General features: G+C 36.5%; 1 protein-coding gene across 1 annotated transcript; it reads left to right on the forward strand.

Annotated features, from left to right (window-relative positions):
- Positions 1–2,454: 2,454 nt before the first annotated feature.
- LIPI (lipase I) lies at positions 2,455–20,312 on the forward strand. The gene is made up of 10 exons (XM_026844905.1): positions 2,455–3,141; positions 6,187–6,563; positions 7,404–7,512; positions 10,033–10,134; positions 11,573–11,662; positions 12,782–12,949; positions 14,551–14,643; positions 17,077–17,188; positions 17,561–17,734; positions 19,993–20,312. Exons 1-10 carry the CDS (start codon positions 3,093–3,095, stop codon positions 20,078–20,080), a joined length of 1,362 nt encoding a protein of 453 aa, XP_026700706.1. The 5' UTR covers positions 2,455–3,092; the 3' UTR covers positions 20,081–20,312.
- Positions 20,313–20,956: the final 644 nt, after the last annotated feature.

Consider the following 20,956-nt stretch of genomic DNA (forward strand, 5'->3'; position numbering starts at 1 on the left):
CCAAACTTACACTTGCATTATAACCTGCTATTGCATGATTGCTGCAAACAGGTTTCAAGCACATACACACATTTAACATTCCATGTGTATTTTTCAAGTGTTATTTTACAAAGCACATTTTCAGAAGTCATCCTGATGACATAAATGTGAAAAATATTATTTTTCTTTCTCAAGTGTATATGGTGTGCTTTGCCTCAGTGCCCATTATTTTATAATGGAGCCTTACCGTCTTGTCAAGTCTATTTAGAAAGGGATTAGCAATTTACAGGAATTACAAGCCTCAGTGTGGAATACATATTGAGTCTTACATTTCTTCCAGCCAGTCAGGGTTTTTCCTTTTGTAATTTCTAGACAGCTTTTATTCATAAACATGTTGGATTGCAAAGGTGTGATTTCATCTTCCCTGATAGGGAGCAGGCTCTTAAACTAGCAGTTAGAGAGGAATTTTTCTGGAGAACTGCATTGATTAATAAAAGAAATGAGAATTGTTATGAGAAAGGGATTATGAAATCTTTGAGGTTAGAGAGAAACTCAGAAGGGGAAATACATGTGACTGCAGTTCAGGATATCAGGTCTTGAGTAAGAATTCGATCTTAATCTTGAAAACCATGCTGTAATGTTTTTAGCTGAGGCTTTTGGGGGTAAACTGAATTGTAAAAATGCCATTCTGTCACCTGTTGATCATAGTAATTTTATGTATTTTTTTAAACTTGAATACTTGGCCAGTTTTGCGGAGTTTTTAATAGCTAGCAGACTGTGGGCTCCCCCAGAAGCATCAGGGTTTGTTCAGGAAGTACTAGTCTGAGGGTCCTGAGCACTGTGAGCGACAGTCAAAGTCCTGAAGAGGCAGTGCTGTCATCCTCCGCTGGTTTGCCTAAGGCTCTGAATTTCAGTGCAAGTAGTGTAGCGGTGTGAGAAAAGCGGTGGACAGAACAATATGCAGTGAAGTGGGATGAGCAGTAGCTGAACTTTGTGTCTCACATCTGTGACTGTACCTGAAACTCAGTCATGATGAAGGATTTACCTGATAGTGGGATGTCAGTAGAAACTATGGTGTAAATAGTAACAGTAGTTAAGATTTATTAATTTCTAAGTGGCGTAAGTGCCACTGTTGGTGAACAAATTCCCCTTATAACGACAGAGGTGAGTCTGACATCCTGATTGATACCACATACTCTCTGGGAGTTGATTTAGTAAGTGAATCCTTTCCTGAGACTGATTTCAGAGGGCTTTAAAACTGTTTCATGGGTCTTTATATTAACATGGGTGGCACTGTACTTTACTTACATGTGAGCTGGGCTTGGTTTTCAGTTCAAGGGGGAACTTAAAATATCCTTTCTTTTCGCATTCATTTGTAAAAGAACAAGTGCTAGCTAGCAATTTATTCACAACTAGTAGCATTAGGTACATGTAAAGGTACATATGTAAGATTTTCCACTAACATCAGGTGACTGGTTCTTGGATAAACATGGTAGGTGTTTCACTAGGGCTATTACTGATTTGTTTCTAGTGGCATTGAGTTCTCTGTGCTTTTAACTTGTATATGAATGCATACTGTATACTGAATACATGCTGAGTCTGACTAACTGGTGGTTGCTTGGGTGCACTAAGTTTTTTGTTGTAACAATAATCTATATTAAAAAGCAGGGAGGGGAAAGAGCCAAATTGACACTATGTCATTACTTGTTCTGAGTAATATGTAGTGTCATTAGGGCTGTGCTTTTATAATAGTAGTGGGACAAAGTGTCCAAGATTTGAGATGAAGAGGGAGTGCAAAGGAGTAACAAGAGCTGCCTTAGTGAACTTTACTGGGGGTAGGGTGACTGGATAAATTGATGCAAAAAAGTAATAAAAGGTCACTGGTTAAGCTGAGTCAATTGTTTTATGAGTAGACATACTGCATTGTCTTGTTGCTGCATTCAAAATGGAAAAGCCTTTGAAGATACCTCCCAAAGGCCATCTGCTGCAGAAGCTCGTGTAGCACAGCTTTGTTGAGCTGCTCGGAATCTTGAAGCCGGCTGAAGAGACCAATCATGTAAAACTAAGTAAGAAAACAGACGCACACATTCTCTTAATGTTGTGGAAGGAAAAGGAGACCTAGACCTTATGTTTAGAAGCACTGTGAAGGATATGCTATGCAAAAAAACATTTCTGGGATGTGTCTGCTTCGCATTTGAGTGGTTATGGTATGTTTTTCTTTCTCCTGCAGTGGAAGTAATTGGGGGCCAGATATAGGCAAACAGCATCCAGACTTCTCACTTGAATACAGTTTATCTGCCTCTTTGCTTCACTGTGAACTCCAAGAAACTGAAGTTTGTGCTCTTGTATTTACTCAGTTAATTGGTTTATAAATAAATAAGCTGCACAAAAATAAATGTTTCTTCATCTTTTTTGTAGTTGGGGACACAGAGGGAATGAACTTAAGTGACATACCCAAAACCCAGCAGGTCAGTGTCTGGGTGAGATCTGTGGGGCTCTGAGCTCCATCTCTCTGCCATGTAACTGCTTTCACAGACCTCCACTGGATTTAGATTAGAGAATGACTCCTTGGGAAAACTCAGAAGATAATTTTGTTAAAAAATAATCTATGGAGATACAGTTCTCGGAATTATTTCCAAGTGCTGACAGAAAAATTCTTCTGTCACCAGAATGACTTTTTGTTCTAAGTTTCTTTTGCACATCTCAGTGCCTAACTGCAGTTGAGTGACACACTTAAAAAAAGAGACATGATGGGTTTCTAATGTGACATACTTCTAGTTACTCTGTTTCCTAAATTCCACGTGTGTAACAGGGTTATTGGTAATATATAACATAGATTGCTTACGTGTAAATCTGCTGATAGCCAAAGAGAGAGGGAAATAGATGAAAAACGAGTCCCAACCCTTAAAGACCAGAAACCACCTTACCTTCTGAAGTCATTCAATAGGAGGAGTCATGAATTGCAGAAGCTTGAATACGGCTTTGCTCTCTGCTTCCTACTCTACGTGTCACTTACTTCATTAGTGGCATTCAATTAGGTTAGAACTCTTAGCATACTGGACTTGATTTGCCACTTGTCTGTGGTATTACATATTGCTTTTCTCCATTTCAACATGCTGAAATTGTGTTTCTTCATCTGTTTGATATACTGGGTGGAATCAGGTAAGAATCATTAGCTTATTCTTTGTGATGTAGTCTCTCAGCTTTATTCAAGCCTTAAAAATGAATATTCACTTAAATTGGCCAAAAGATTAAACCTTGTGAATTGCCTAATGGAGCAGACAACTAGTGAGGAGAATTTGATCACTTTGAAACTGAGATGTAGGTTTTCATTTTAAAGTAAATAGAACAAAGCCTGATACTTTATCTCTGGCTGTACTTTGCACAGGGACGCACGCAGGTATGTGCACTTTGTACAAAGTAGAGAGGTAATTGTGAAATAGTTTTAACATATTAACGTAAGTTTATTGTGTATTGCTGTTTTGATAGGTTGACAGGTTTTCCGGTTATGCCTTAAATAGTAAAATTTAGTTGTAAAAAAATCAGTATACACCTAAGGTTTTCCCCTTTTCAATCACAGAAGATAGATAAAACACAAACGTACACAGGAAAGTTAAAATTACATATTGACTGAGTCAAACTGCATATGTAACTGTGTAACACCTAGCTGTATGTTATGACTCTACAGAAAAGTGTATGTGAGTACTCCCACAAGTGTGCATGAAGGGCAGCTGGGTATTCCTTCCATTAATCAGTCAGAAATAGGAGTTTGAAAAAACTTCCCTTAATGACTCCTCGCTAAAGAATTCAAAGTATGAAATCTATTTATAGTATTTACTAATTCCACAGTAAATAAATATTCTTTTCTCTATTTACTTTTCAAAGAATAATTGCTGTCATTTCACAGTCATAAATGAGTTGTTTCCCTTTGAAATTTCCCAGCTAGTAAATAGGTTTGGTCAGTTAAAATAATTTCCTTGTGATAGATTTCGCACTCCCATGAACCAGACCGTGTCTCTGTTTTATGTCACTGTCATTCCACTGACTTCCGAAAAATTCATTCTTATTTCTGCCAATCAAATGATAAGAAATCAAAACATAATCTGATACAGAGGAATGCTTCAACATTTACAACATCTTAGCATGGATCTTTTCAGTGTTAGAAATGTAGGAGTGACATAAGGATCAATGATTAAACTTGGATTTAAGAACAGTATTGGGCAAAAATGAGAGTTTCGTGTTCTAGCTTTGAATCTGAATAGCAAAAGTGTAATCAAGTGGCTGTTATTGTATAGATTTGTATATGATGTTTGTGTAATAGAATTTCTATTCTAGTTTTATTGTCATATATCATTATATGAAATCTAGAGATTAAATGTGACGCATTCTATTAGCATCTCAGAATCATGTCACATGTATGACATTTTACCAGGTTATTGAATACTATTTTCATTAAATTCAAGGCAACTGCAGCCAAACAGCTCTTGATTTTGGAACTACTTCTTGGATAGGTCTCAGCAATGAAACTGAGTTGCCTTCCTGTATCCCTAGTTAGTTAATAACCTGTCCAGTAATTGCACTAAAAGTTAAATTATTTGGTGTCTAAATGAGGAAAACTCTGATATTTATTTTGAAATACTGGTAATTCTGACTTTTCCCACATGTAATAATTGTAGCTATTGTCTTCTATGATAAGGTGATGATGGGCATGAAACTTTGGACAATTTGAAACAGGAGGTTTCAGGCTGTTTCTAATACTCTGTAACTTCAACCTTGCTCTGCTTTGCAAATATCTATTATTTTTTCTGATGTCCAGTCCAGAAGTAACTGGTTTAGTCATCGCAGGCCTAGAGGTGATTGGTCTAGTTCCCTAAGTGAGTTAGTGTCTTTAACACATCTTTGCTGCATCTTAAGTGCTGTAATTCACATTGTTTAGTTTTGTTTAGATCTTCACTATAGTATCAAATACATTTTTCAGATACATTTTAAACCCCCAGCACTTGCCCTTCACAGCTTTTTATACTGGTGAGGGCTCTGCAGATTCATTTCTACCTTCTAGCTGCTTGCTGGGAAAAGAAGAGCTAGAACTGCCTTTCCTATAACCCCAAAATTCTGAGAAATTCAGGTTATATTTTTTATTAGTTTTTAGGAACTGAGTAGGCACTATTCTTCTTCCTATTTTTGCTTCCTAGAAGTTGGCTGAGTTTTGTTTTACAAAGTTCTTACTGACAGGAAAATTTGAGAATGGTGCCATCAATATCAGACAAAAGCCTTGTGTAAAGTAGCATAGTCACTAGGAGTCAAGAGGCAGGCCCAGATTTCTTTGGCCATAAGCCAGTTAACACCATAGTGAAGGTGAAGATGCCATACAGAACTGTGGCAGGCATCAGTGTTGTGCCCAGAACCCTGAAGTGACTTATCCACACCATGTGACCTCAGCAGCCAAAGGATACGTTTTAAAGCATTAACTTTTAATGTGGATAAGCACATGGGAAAAATCAGGTCTTTTTAGACCCTTTTCAAAATCTCCATCCTCCTGTTGATCCTGATTGATCTACAGCTTAACCTCATATACCATAACTGTCCGAGTACAAAAATGGTAAATACCCCCATTTTTCTTGTGCCATTATGTACATTGACCTCACAGGTTCTTTTTTTTTTTTTTCAAACTCAGGACAAGATCCTTTGTTTTTTCTTCCTTTGTTCTTTGGTAAGCGTGTCCTTATAGTGATCCAAAACTAGAGAAGGGTTCTGGGTCATCCCATACTGTCAGGCCACTGATTCTTATTGCTAGATCAAACAATAAGGCCTGAGGATTGGCAACTTTGACACCCTGGCCAAAAGAGGAAGAAACAACCACAATGGTCTTCCTGTTTATACAACACACACTAGTTGTGAAAAAATTCTGACAACCTAAATTTGATGGTTAAACAAAGGATCTTGTCAATGCTGACAACTAATTTGTATTTGTTATGGAGAAAATATATTGTTCGGGAACAATTACTTTAGTATTTGAAGGGTTCAGAGGAGCACAGTGGTGTCTGTAGAGTCATTACTTAAACTGTGGCTCCTCATTCCAAAGGTCTGGGGTGAAGAAAATGAAAGTTATTCCATTTTAGTGGAAAAATATGGAAAGAAAAGTGAAGAGGTGGTATTTCAGGTGGTGTAACTCATCAGATGACTGTCTGACATTTTAATCTTTTTCAGATGAGGTGAAAAAATGTCCTGAATTTACAGATCTTAATATAGGCAATGCTTTGTCTGGAACAGAACTCCAAGTCCAGCTACTGTTATACACAAGGGGAAATCCAAACTGTTCTGAGAGACTCATTGAACACAATGTTACTGCATCTGAGTACCTTAATACCTCCAAGAAAATTGTCTTTGTTATTCATGGCTTCAGACCAACAGGATCACCACCAGTATGGCTAGGTGACATAAAGGAGCTTTTACTGTCTTCAGAGGATATTAATCTCATCATAGTTGACTGGAATCGTGGTGCTACAACTGTGAATTATGTAACTGCTGTTGAAAACTGCAGAAAAGTTGCAGAAATACTGAAGAACTATGTTGACCAGATGCTGGTAAGTCAGAGAGTTGCATCTCTGTTCTGAGTAAGTTTAAATAGCATAGTTTGAGTGGGAGTGGATATTTAAAATATATCTAAAGAGAAACCCAGTGAACAATATCAAATGACATTTCTTTACCAAAGTATTTACTAAATTTGCATGCAGTTATTGAGTATCTTTAATTTCACCTGAGTTCTTATTTCCATTTCACTGAAGTATGCCTGAGAGGGCATCCAGTTTCTTTAGCCATCTGGAAGTTTTAAGTCTTCTGGAAAGAGTGAGTGCACCAATGGGGAGGTGAAGTGAGAGATGTTCAAATAATATACAGCATTAAAATTTTAAAAAGGCATTGCACTACTCTTTTTACGATTAAACTATTATAATTAAAGATTTTAAATGAATGCAGGTGTGCATTTGGCAGCATTATTCACCAGGTCTATGGAATAAGTCTTTGTTAATGGTATTATGTTTTTAATTTATTTTATTGCAAGGATAAGGCAGGGGGAGATTTTTTTTTTTCTTACTCCATAGTTTTGGTTCATTTTTCTTGTATCTGGTAAATGTCTTCCTCTTCCCTCTCCTCCCCTTCTAACTAGTGTGACATTTTGGAAGAAATGTGACTCAAGCTTCCTTTTTACATTTTTCTAGTCAAACACTTTCTTAATTACTACACTGTTTAACTAGTTCAGAATGGCAAACTGAAAAGAACTTTGTAATTTCCATTTGTTTTTCAAGTTAAAAATTTAGAGGTACAATTTAGAGTATTGACAAAAAGTGAAAACTAAATCGGTCTGTTGATGTCTGTTCTGTTAACTGTGTGTGTGGTTGTGGCTTTGTTTTTTTTTTCCCTGATAGGTGGATGGAACTTCTCTTGACTCTATATATATGATTGGAGTTAGTCTTGGGGCGCATATAGCTGGTTTTGTTGGCCAGAAGTATAATGGCAAACTTGGTAGAATTACAGGTAAATCTTTTAATCCCAATCCGCATATTCTAATCTACCTTGTATTTTTGTCCTAGTTGTCACATTTCCTAGAATCAGAAATGTCAACAAATGAGAACTGACTTTTTTAGTAACATGCACAAGGAGAAATGTATCCCTGATAGAAGTTCAGAACATTGTGAAAGTCTGCCTTCAGGACATAAATTACAACTTAAATTTTCCAACCTGTTTACCTCTAGTCTCTCAAATGAAAATTGAATGCTACATCCAAATGCCACTTACGTTATATCATTATATGCTACCTAAGTTTCTGCCTAGTTTCTGCCTAGTTGATGGAGCAAGTCAGGTCCCTCTGAAGGAAAGTTCAAAAGCTCTTGGTTAGACCACAGGAATCAGGCACAAGGCTTTACTTTCAGTTTGAGCCGTCTGAACATGGTTATAGTACATCGAGCTGTCTTGTCCAGGGAGCATGAATCAGGTGTGCAATCTGTGTATTGGATACTGCAGATTTTGCCTCATACTTGCTACATCGTCAGCATTGCCATCTTCAGGAGTGGTGCATATAGTGAACCCTCATGTGAGTACAGCTTTCAGGGCTGCTCAAAATTTAGGATTAACTTTTAGATGCTGGAATCCACGGTGCTAATTTGAGTGCACAGGCGTCAGATACTTCTTGTGGTGAAAGAGCAAAACTCACTGCAGCTAGCATGTTGAGAAGGAAGCTGACTAGGGTGACTATCAGAAAAGGTGCTAAGAGGAGAAGGAGGAGGGTTTAAGAGAGTAGCTGTTTTCAGGCTGAAAGAAAGCGGTATACTTCTCCTTGAGATTCATAGCTCCAAACCTTCTCTTCAGAGTACTTAAGAAATTTTTTCTCAAAACATAAGAGGAGCCAGTAGTCAGCCTTAAGAAAAGGAATTAGAGACTCCTCCCCTATTCGTACAGTAATCTGAAAGTCAGGACATCTTATAAGAATGTGACAGGCTCCAGCTGTATTCCTTTCATTAAGTATACTCATTTCTGCTTTACACAATTCCCTAGTTTGTTGGCAGTACTGGTTGGCAACAGACTTGATTGCAGTGCCAGGCTATCAGGTCTGTGTCTTCTCTGTACAATAACTGAGAGCTAGTAGATCTGTGTAATTTCTAAACTCAGATGCCCACAGGTAAATGGAATTACATTAAATGTTTCAATCACCTTCTTAAAATTATAGATATAGATGAATAAAGGCAAAGATTGTGTAGTCCAAAACCACAAGGCTCATAACCTCTTCTGTGAGTTTTGATACTTTTTCTTTCAAACAAGTGGAGTCAGTGGCCCAAACTGATGTTGGGAAAATGAAATGTAAAAAAAAAAAAAAAAAAAGCCCAAAGAAAAAGATATTGGAGGTTTCAGAAATATAGAACTTATTAGTGGACTAAAACAATTACCTTTGTCACCTGGGGTACTATGCATGTGTATTCCTGGCATTCCACGATCCTCTGTGGTAGTTTGGGTCTTGCTTGCTTGACCTTGAGAGAAAACCTTCATAGACTAGTTCTTAAAGCCCGTTAAATCATAATACAAATTCGGATAATCCAAGGTCATACACTGTCCCTGGCTCTCAGTCTGGGAGAATGTAATTAGGAGCCAGTTAAGTGTAGAAATATTTTGCCTTGACAGTTATATTTTTCATCTTTGCTGCTTTTTCTTTTCCCCTCTTTGTCTATGCTTTTGTTGTCAAGAAAATAGGAGCAGAGCAAACCTCAGGTAACAATTTTGCTTCCCTGTGAGGGACAGAAATTACCATCTTGAAAATGATTAGGCTTCAGGGTTGCACAACAATAATTACCTGTCCTTAAAATTAATGAGAATACACAGTGTTTGTACTTTAAATCCTTTGCCTGATCTCCTCCTCCTTGATATAAAGCGCTTTTTGTGGATCTCAGTTGGAATCTCTTTTGTCATAGTTGAATTTTGGTTTGAGTATAAAATTTCCAAACCTCCTTCAGGTGCAAATGTGGTCAAAAATTAGTATTTCACTTAGGTGTATATAACAATTGTTTTTCTGTAAGTAATTTCAGCATCGAATGATAAAATGATTGAGGCATGTTTGAAATTGTCTCCATCCAAGATGTCTTCACCTTGTGTTCTGGTGATGAGAGTAGTTATGTTGTGCATTTCGTTTTTATGAAGTATGTAATAGGTATGGGGAAAAAGGACAAAATTAATTCACCAAATTCGATCCCTAGTGCTATTGGTTTATAATTTATCTGAGGAAGTGGGAGATGAGCACAAGTAGTTAGGGAGACCAAGAAATTCAAAGGTACAGGTTGATCAGTCTTGTGTTAGAAACCATTGCTTTGCTTAGGAAGTTGAAGAATGGAAACGAGAATTGTGTCCATTTTTGTTTTGATTATTATTCCAGGAAAATGAAGAGTCATTGATGAATAATGCTGAAATGCCAGTCTTGTATGTATCTGTAGAATATGTAATATTCTGTAGAATTTGTAATATTACTGGATACTACCCAGGATTTGTAATACTACTGTTATTTTCATGTAGGTCTTGATCCAGCGGGCCCTTTGTTCACTCGAGAACCACCAGAGGGGAGACTGGATCATACTGATGCACAGTTTGTTGATGTAATCCATTCAGATACTGATGGTAATGACATAGCCTTAACTTTTCTATTTCAACTTAAGGAAAGGCAGGAAAGCAAAAGAGAAAGGATAAGCTATTTCAGTAACATCCAAATAGTGCTGCAGAAGTATATTTTGTGTTATCAGATGGATTCCAGTGCTGTTGCTTTCTAACAATTTCTATACTATTGAAATCATACTGTATGTTGTTATGCCTATTCATCAAGAAATTGAAATTCAACTTTTTTAATGACTTAAGCACTGATGGGTGGTTTGTTCATTTCGACATGAGTAGCCTTGTTATTGAGTGAAGTTTCATGTCTGAACCTGAAACTATTGAAATAACTTTAATGTCCAACAGCTAACTGAAGTCACATGTAGATAACCAGTCATGAGTCCATTTAGTGTCACACAGAAGTAGTGATTACACAACTGTCATTTATATCTTGTTTGTTATACTATATTCCTTCTGAATATGAAAAAACCAATTCTGCACATTGAATAAAGCATGCCTATTGTATTAACTTATGGTATTGCTATCTGCAAAATAGTTTAGCACAAACATCCTTCTGCTGTGCTAGCATGTGTGAACATAGATGTTGTAAGCACGTGATTATCACTTAGTCCCTTCCGAGACAGCCAGTCTCAGCTGTATCACATGAATACACTACAGATTCACTGCTTAAAATTCTAAATCATGTTATTGTAAGGTTAAAATGAAGAACACTGTAAAGTCTGCTTCACCGATGCTATAATCTTGTTTAATTTTTTTTAAAATCCGTAAGTAAACCTTACAAACCTACCACATGTGTCGTGTAGTTTCGTATCAGTTTCTTTAATAATATTCAAAATTAACATTTTACTACACAAATTTATATGTGAAACTGTAAAATACCAGTTTTTGTAATGTTCCAATTATGTGAATAAAGATAATGTGTGGTAAAAAAGAAGGTAGTTCAGGTAGAGCTAAATTTTGCTCATGGTCTTTCATAGGACAGATACAGATTTTTCTACTTTGATATACTGCTTATATTAGTGTAGCTCAGAATCCAATGTCATGGGCAAAAAATTGAATAATTTACTCTAATGAAAATTAAATTGGGAAAAAAATTTGGTTGCTGGAGAGAACATCAATGTCATAAATTTTTTTGTGCAAATAATGTCTCAGCTACAGCACTGAATAGTTGCTTCTGTTCTTTGCTTTTTCTTTTGTGGCAGTAGGAGTCTTACATAAATTTGTATACATTTGTGTACAGCATTTTACATGTGTATAATTTTCTTAAAAAGAATAAACCACAGATTTCAGCTCATAACATGACTCCCATTTACAGAATGAAAGAACAGTATAATTGGAAAAAAAAATTCTTTAAGACCTCCATGTTATTTTTTAATGAATGTAATGATAAATAATTGACTGCATAATTCTGTTTATGTTTTTTTGATTCATGATGTTTTTACTTTAGCTCTAGGTTTCAAGAAACCTTTAGGAACCATTGATTTCTATCCAAATGGAGGAATGGATCAGCCTGGTTGTCCACAAACAGTATTTGGTGGTAAATAAAAATGTGTTCAATAAATGAGAAAAGAGTTTAAGATCAAATCAAAAAAGGTTAAAGTGAATTCAATGGACACTGCACATATGTGGTAATATGGGAGCTGAGGGTATTGTATTCTTTCTTTTCCATCCCTACTCAGCAAATGAGAAATAATAGACATTTGACATCTTTTTTTTTTAAATAAAGATCTTCCTATAAGCATACATATTCCACCATACCATTATTACTGGTATGATGGAATTGTTATATTATATATGCAATCTGCATATAGTGATCATCATTTTTCTGTGTTTATATATGGCTAGGGATGGGGGAAGATGTTTGTGTCCAAGTGATTTGGACAGAATCACTTGCATATGATGTGGAAGGCAAGGCTTTCAAGTCTTCACTGTGTCTTAGGTTCCTCCTGGTTGTCAGTGATGAACTAGGTTTTGAAGGCTCTAGGATGAAATCAGGTTTATGACATGATCTTCTCCTGCCTCCATAAATCTTAGGCAGGTTGCTGCCTACAGTTTTTGTTTGCTTTTTTTGGATATGTTAATGTCTGTCTATGTTTCTTTTACTAATCTGCACAGTGTTGATAGGAATTAGAGCTGCTCAAAAGCATAGGACTTCCACTTGTGTGTCTTTGAGTACAGGAGAATCCCTTAAGACTCAGGATCATCTTGATCTGTACAGTTCTCATAGTTTGTATTGCTAGGAGAGGAAGGAATTTATTTACCCCCCAAAATAGAGGGGGGTAAAGAATCTCTGAAGTGTTCCTCATGGTAACTTTTCTGCCAAAATGTTCTACACTGGATGCAACAAGGCAAATTTTAACTCAGACTCATGCCTTATAACAAAAAATTCTGTACATTTGTTAGGATTTAACAGACTATTTCTTATATATAAAACCCTGTAGACTTTTTTCTGTACCTGTAATATTCAAAATAGTCCTCAATTTCTTCTTGTATGTGTGCATCCATGTTTTACACTTGGTGGTCAACTAACCAGAGAATAAGAGCATGGCTAACTAAAAATGACTCAGGTAAATGGTATTATTTTGATAACCTCTTTTCATTCATGAAGAAAAAGGATTACATATTCTTTGTGTATTTAATTTTTTCTTTCCTGAAGGAATTAATTATTTTAAGTGTGACCATCAAAGATCTGTCTTCCTCTTCTTATCATCTTTGAAAAGAAGGTGTGACATAATAACATATCCTTGTGACTCTTACTTGGATTACAAGAGAGGAAAATGTGCTGATTGTGAAGCTTTCCAGCCAATGTCCTGTCCAGTACTGGGTAAGAATTATGATATCTGCTCTGGGCTGGCTGAGGTTTTCTGGGAAATCCAGATCCAGAAATATTTCTGGGGCTACTCCAGAGATCTGTTGTATTGTGTTAAGGGTTCTGTAGAGATTGAGCACATGCAGAGCTGCGTACTCTTTAAAGTAGTTTAAACTTTAGGGCTTTGTCTGCTTTATAGTTATCTGTTAGAAATGGATGCTGAACGTTCCTAATCTTTTGTCATTATGCTTTCCAGTCTGAAATGGATTCACAGGGTATCTTCTTTCTACAGAGAAACTGCTTCTACTTAGTTCATTACTTTGGGTTTTCACAGTGTTTTATCATCCCTAGAGCACCTCTGTTTTTTATTTAAGAGTAATAATGTTTATGGAAACTTCATGATTTCTCTGGCTCTTCTTTTGGAATAAAGATTTTATTTGGAGGCGTTTTTAGTTGTTTTGGGGTTTACTGCTTTTAGAGAGGCTCTGGAGGATATTTGAAAAAAGAATAGTGTGAGCATTTTCTACTTGGTGGGGTTCTCTTAAGACTGAAATTTTAAAAATATTTAATTAGAAGTTAACTTCCAATTTATACCTTGTCTTTTTTATTTCCTTATATTAGGATGTGCACCCTATATTAGATAGATCAGGTTTGAAGAAAAACAATAGATAGACATACTTCTATGCTATTTTATAATAATAAAACCCAATCATAACAGGGCCTTATAGTAAAGGAGGAAGACTCCAGGACTTCCCCAGCATAGCTATTAGTCATGACTGATGGACTTACATAGAATGACTGAGCTATAGGTGGAGAAATATTTGACGAGTCATCTGCCACCTTTTTTTTTTTTTTTTTTTAATAACCATAAAACCTATGAGGAAATTGCAGGCAGCTGAATCTGGGAACTGAGAGAAGCAGCAGCATCCTTATACTGCAGACTTTTCTGTCTCCTGCCTTGCAGTGGCAGCTCTGCAGCCTGTAACTAGCCCTGGTTGTCCAGTCTAGGTGAAGAAATCAAGAAGGAGATAATAGGATCAGCCATTTTAGAAACAAGGACTGTTATCAAGTCCCAAAGACAATAAGCATAGAATTGTATAAACCAAAAGTTCTTCTACATTATATCCATAAGCTTAGGAGGTTTACAGAATATCTAACATTTTATTAAATAATATCCACAATTATAGACTAAAGGGTTTAACAATATTTGCTGTAATTTAAAAAAAAAAAAAAAGGAAGAAATTTTACCTAATTTGAAGCTGTCCTGTAACTGATCTGTGCAAATATGTGGGCTGCTTTTTTGGGTTTGTTTTTATTACCTCTGCATGAGTTCACAAGCACTGTTTTTTGGAGTTAGTACTCTAGACTAGCTTCCAATTATTACGTTATGTCAATTTTAGTGATACTAATATATTAGAAGAAAGAAATACTTGAATACTACATTCTGTTAAACTCAGGAGATTCCTGCATTTTCCAAGTCAATTTACTTTCTCTGAGAAGATTTAAGAAAATTAAAGCCAAATCTGTCACTTTGCCTGAGTTTCTTTTGTGTAATTATACATGTATCATGATTTTGCTAGATGTCTGAAATGAAATATTTAATCTTTGGATTTCAGGTTTTTATGCTGATAGATGGAAAAAAACATTAATCTCGAAGAGTTCACCAATGAAAGCTTATTTTGATACTTCAGACCAAGACCCATTCTGCAGTGAGTGATGGAATATGTACATAACAAACTTTTTGAAATGTTATTCAACTGGTTTTTGTTAGCTGATCTGGAGTGAAAGCATGTTAAACGTAGAAAGTTATTGTTAGCTGCTGTGTAAAACCTGGCAATAAACCATGAGCTAAGTGTCAGTTCACAGACTGGAGGAAGAAGAATGTGGCAGAAGGGTAAGCAATACACAAACTGAGAAAACAATGTGGCTTTAAAAGTAATGGGATGGACTGCCAAGAGGAAAAACAAAAACAGAAAATGAGAATCAAGTGACAGGGAAAATGCTGGACTGAGAGAATGTGCTTAGATGGGATCATTGCTGCTATATTCAGAGAGCAAAAATGGGAAGCAAGACTGCTCTTGGGTGGGGGACAAAAAGGAGACACCTCTATGTTCCACCTCAGGAGGAGAGCACTCCACAATCAACTAAAGCTACTCCAGCTTTTAAAAGTCCATGTCTCTCTAGGAGTAAAACAATGGAGGGAAGAGTTAGCTGACTGTTTCAGGGTTATACTCTATGGGAATGAATTCTCATGACATGGGCTTTAGCTGCAACACTTTAGATATCTACTTTATCCATGTAGAGGTCCAGTTTGGATTTTCATACAATATCTGGTTTTATTATCAGATTTTATCACCATAAACAAATATTAACATGCTCTTCTAATGGCTTATGTTCAAGGTTCTTTGATTTGGGGTACAGAGAATTCAAGTGAAATCGGGTTTTCACATTAGCTTTTTCCATCATCTTGGCAAGTTTTGTGACCAAAAATATCTTTTTTTATAGTGGTAATCATGCTTACTTACATCACTGTTTCTTCCAAGGGGCCAAGGAGAGGTTAATGAAGATGTGATGGATTTTACATAAAGTAACTACTGTTCCCAGTGGTCTTTTGGCTCAACCCAAACTGGCTACCACTGTTCTCCCCTGCTCCTCTCTGCTTGGGCTTTGCTCTTCCATGCTTTCAGGGCTGTACAGGCCCCTAGGTCTCTCTTTTCATTAATTTTTCTGGCAGAAAAATATGGCTTTGTTTTCACTCTCATACATGTTAAAATCTGGGCATTCAGAAAAAATCCAACCAGTCAGAATCCTTATGATGGAAAGAGTCAATGCAGAAGGAAAAGATTATGTATAGAGTTCTGGGATAGGGGTGGTAGAAGGGAGAAAAGGTAGAGAAAATTACCAAACATAGGAGGACACACCTGGAGAGGATTAAGAGATGTTGTAATGACAGCATAAATTTAAGGAAAAATACGCAAAGTCAAGAAGAATGAATCTACTAAGCCAGTCTCAAAAAGAGGGTATTTATTAACTAAAGCGGTATTTTAATTCTTAGGTATCTGAAAACATGAGGAAATAGAATTAAACAAAAGGTCTTAAAAATAAGTGAAACTGTAAATCTGAGCAGGATAAGTTTTTCATGTGGGCTTGGTCTTTTAGGAAAGAAAGTTAAAAAGTAACGTAGAAAAAAACCCCAAAAAAACGACATTTGAATTGGCTTCCGTACTTGGTGAGTAGTAAAGCTGTGTTTGCTCTGGGTAGCCCTACCATGGTTACAATATTGGTGATGGTTACAGAAGTGTGGTAGAAGGCCAGGTCAGGGTTTCCGAGGACACAGTGGAGCAGGTCAGCTCTGTGCCTGTGCACGGAGGATGCCAGCCCCAGGTACCCAGCCTGTTTTCCTGAGGCCATGGGCCCTCCATGGGAAGGGAAGAAAGGCTGAAGCATGGGAAAGCAATCAGATCCCTCTCCTCTTCCTTGAACTTCCCCATGCAGCTTTTCTAGTATCCACACAGAGGTTTTGGCAGGTTGACTTCTCTGAGGGAAGGGTGCCTGGAGGACCTGTGCTGCTGCACCTGCTCAGGCTGGGCAAGCATGGCATGGGAATAATGTCTCACTTCATCTTTTACCACCTGGTTAATCTGCTCACCTAGCTAACTGCCCACTTTGCCTATACATAAAGTTCGTGCTGATGATGTTCCTCCTCATTCCCTGCCAATGTACCGCAGCAGTTTCTGGACATGTCACTTTTGTGGGTAATATGATGGTGTTGCTACACTACAGCTCAAATATCTGCTCTTTGCAGAGCTTGCCAAAACCTGAAGGTGCAGTTAGGGCATCATTTTGCAGTTTTTCCTTAGGCAGGTCAAACTTTTCATGCTAATTCTGATGGTAGCTTTCTGATGCAAATCCTTTCCATGTAAGAACTGGAGGAAATGGTACACTAACTCCAGGACATAGCCATTTGGTAGAAGCTAATTTTTGTCAATAGCCTTCTTATTCTGCTTTGACTTGGTAACTTGTAAGTAAAGGGTCACTATTCCTAACATCAACCAGTGAATACTTTTAACATGGTGATAGCAACAACTATATCCTGTTGAGGTCATTCATTAAATCTTGTTATTTCCTATTTCTTTTTGCAGTGTATAACTACTTACTGGATATTACTACCTGGAATAAAGGCATTAGGAGAGGTTTCATTAAGGTTAAAATAACAGATTATGCTGGAAACATAGTAGAATCAGTGATGAATAGGTATGTTGTGCTTAGTCTCTAAATCTTTTTTATCATTTTATAGGACTAATTTTCTGAGTTTCCTAAACCTCTTAACTTATTAATTTGTAAGTCAAAAAAATATCATGAGGTTGTTAAGACTTGGCCGTGTCTCCTTTCCCTGTATATGGCTCAGTGTCAGAAGAAATGCTCCTCACACTGGAATGATCTTCTCCATTTATGACCTAGCCCGAGTCCTTGCATGGTACTGGTTTGAATACACTTCTAAGTGTCTTTATTCTCAGTGCTCAAAATCAATGTCTTGCAAGATTTCTGGTTTTAATAACAATGCTTAGCAATAATGAATATTACTCAGCTAACAAAACCCTGATTATAAATAATATTTTTCTTTAGTGAAGCTTCGACATTTCAGCAATATAAAAGAGTCAAAATGCTAACTGGATTTTACCAAGACCTTGACAAGATATCAAAAATTTCCCTGACCTTTACTACGAAGACTTTAATAGGCCCAAAATACAAGCTTAGGATTCTCCAGATGAGGCTGAAATCTCTTAATAATCCAGAAAGGTAAGTATTTGTCATGTATCGAAGTTGTGTATCAACAAAACTGCTCAGGATGTGTATTTCCTTCTATTGATTTTTGTAATCACGTATCCCTAAATGCATGAATATCCTTCTCATCCTACCTAGAATCAAATTTATCATGGGGAAGAGCTGCTCTGTACATTAACATTTAGTGCACATCACCCTTGTACATGCAGAAGTCACATGTGCTGCTTGTTACACAAGGCTGCTGCTGCTGGCTGGTCACAACTGGTTTTCTAGGACCACTTATGTAGACCACCCGGACTTACATCTGCATGGTTATGTTCTCTTCCAGAAGATAAATTTTATTATGCTCTTCTCTGATTTTAGTCATGTGTCCATCCACATCTTTTCACACTCAGATATGAAATGAAGCACTTCAGCTACTTGTGTGACTGGAATAGGTTTTTTGGTCTTGTTGCTGAAGGTAAAGACCTTCCAAGACCAAAATATAGTCTATGCTTGTCTCCACTTAAAATGAAATCATCTGCGTTTTTTGATAATTAAGTGCTGTTACTAAGCTTTAATTAATTATTTCTGGTTTTAAATACGTCAGCAGTATTTTGTAGATCTTCAGAGTTACTTGTACAATAGCACTAGCAATTAAATTTTACATTTGCATCTTGTGAAAATAATGTATTGCATGGAATAAGTAAGAAACATCCAGGAGTAGCAAGAATACTTTATATTTAAGGCTTTTTTATTTGGTATATGATAATAGTCTAGTAGGAATTGAGTATGATACTTTGTAAAAATTATGAAACCTTGTTAAAATACTCTATTTCGTATTGACTGGGAAAGAGGAGGAGATGGGTGGTAGAGACTTATGGAGAAACAGAACACTCGGCAATCAAAATAGTACTCCCCAGAATGTATATGCATTAGACTTTATTAATGTGTTGAAAGTCATAAGTCTCAAGCTCTCAGGTGAACTGGCATGATTTTATTTAAAAGCATTGGGTGATGAGAGATAGTCAAGGCTCTAAATCATATTGCAATTTTTTTCCTCAACTCAGCGATGATAAATCAGAAGATACATTTCATGCAAGTGTTCAGGACTTTTTCGGATAATGGTCTACCAAATAAGGAGAATTTTCAGTGAACAGCCCTTATTGGTTTTTGAGTTTTCATTCCTGTTACTCAGACTCTTGTTAGTTTTAAAGTAAGATGCACTTGATTTGCTTTAATATAGGATCCACTGAAGTGCTTCATGCAGAGCCTCATCACATGGCAGTCATAAAGGCAATTAGGTACTTTTAGCTAGCAATGAAAAATAGTGTATTGAATCAGCTTGTGAAGGTAATTTAAATGCAGATTTTACATCACTATTGGGTGGTATAATTACATAATTGCTTATTGTAATTATAACTATATTTACCTTATTTAGATACATATAATTACAACAATTGCTTGAATATAGGATAATCAACTAGAAACTAGATTAAAAATATTCAAATTATTCATATAACAAAGTAGTAGGTGAAAAACAGGGGACAGGTGCAAGGATGAAAACAATAGGAGTCTCAGTGTCCCCAGATCTAGGCTAGTGGGAGGCAGTGGGACTCTGGGGAATATGACTGACAATTGTCTACTGGGCTGATTCATTGTTCACACAGGTGGTGTGTGAATGTAGGAGTGTTAAAAGGTACATATAATTTTCAGACTCTGGTCTCGTGAGATAAATCATTCCTACTCACCCATAAAGCCAGAAAGCTTTCCTAACTTGTATGTCTTCAGGTGTCAGTTCTCCCAAAAAGCTTTTGAAACTGTCAGTCAATTCAAACTTAGTTGATGGGGAAAGTGAATGTGTCAAAGCTGCTTAGCCCAGCAACCTTTGGGGTTTTTTCACCAAAACTAGAACAGGAGTAAAAAAAAAACCAAACCTTATTAATACCTCTACTGAACAAGAATGTGTGGCATACACTTGCTTTCTAGTAGAAAGCAGAGAAGCCACACGTGGTGAGGGATTATGAAAGCCTCACCTAACAAAAATGCTATTCGTGTTTCACTCCTGTCGATGAGCTGGAGAACCTACTCCTCACTCAGGGCTATTCTCCCATAAGGCATTCCTGGTACTCAATAATAACAAGATTAGATTGATTGCACTTCAAATGAGATACAGTATGTGGGAACCATATGTTTTTATTATTCATCATTATGGTTTCTCTAACTCAAATAGTGAAATATTTTTCTCTTAATGTTAACTTTTTTGTTGTGTACATCTTTTTCTACTTTTGTAGGCTGCAGCTGTGCAGGTATGATTTTGTACTGATGGAGAACACTGAACTGACCTTCAAACCTATCCCTTGCCCAGAGAGAGGTATGTGAAGAGAGAGCTTCTACTAACTTAATTTCTTGTACAGCAGTGACATTTTGATTCTTCCTCGGGATAAAGACTTCAATGAGAAAGAAAATGAGATAATTTAGATGTATTTTCAAGAGTCTACCTGGTAACATGCATTACTTGCTTTGAGTGCCTTAGGGTGAAATGAATAGAAAAGTTCAGATATCCATGTATTTGAGAAATTTGAATAAAGTAAATGTATTGTGGTGGAGAACATGCAATGGTCTAATCATTATTATTTGTTAGCAGTGAAGCAACTACTGAATTAAATATGAATTATCTGCATAATCCTGGCACATTATTTGTCATGTCATACACATATTTAATTATTTATTATTTGTAATGGCTCTTACATGGAAACATAATTATCTGTCTACTAAGTGAATTTAATATGCTGTACATGTAATCTACAGATCTAATACACAGCAGTTTTGCTGTGCTGTGTTCATTGGATAAATGAATTCACATTTTCTCATTATATAATGTCTCAGTCTGAGAACTGAAACAACAAGATTTGCAAGCACATATGTACATTTGCTATTTAAATCAATTAAATTTATGCTCATTGTAGATGAATATTATTGCGACCATTCAGATTATTTTTTTGTATTAAAGCCATGGACAGGGCAGCAATGTTTTAGATATGAAGTAATTCTAAAGTGTATTCTGAAGAGAATGTATTAAAGATGAAATAAATGCGTTTTCATTCTGTTTCTGTTTGGGCCTCCTGGAATTAAAGCTGCTACTCAGGTTGAGATTGCTGTCAGCTTTTCACCTCTTGGAATGTGAGCAGGAATAAGCCCTGTGTAAAGATTTCCTCCTCCAGTTCAGGAAAAGGTTTTCCAATGCCAGATTGCCTT

This window comes from Athene cunicularia, assembly GCF_003259725.1.
Source record: "Athene cunicularia isolate RWA chromosome 1 unlocalized genomic scaffold, athCun1 chr1_part1, whole genome shotgun sequence".
Taxonomy (NCBI): domain Eukaryota; kingdom Metazoa; phylum Chordata; class Aves; order Strigiformes; family Strigidae; genus Athene; species Athene cunicularia.

Bases quoted from the DNA above. Each gene is read 5' to 3' on its own strand.
- LIPI (XM_026844905.1), top strand. From the start codon at position 3,093: ATGCTGAAATTGTGTTTCTTCATCTGTTTGATATACTGGGTGGAATCA. The intron at 10,135-11,572 runs GTAATGACATAG...TTTTTACTTTAG, and splicing joins AATCCATTCAGATACTGATG to CTCTAGGTTTCAAGAAACCT. The intron at 14,644-17,076 runs GTGAGTGATGGA...TTCTTTTTGCAG, and splicing joins AGACCAAGACCCATTCTGCA to TGTATAACTACTTACTGGAT.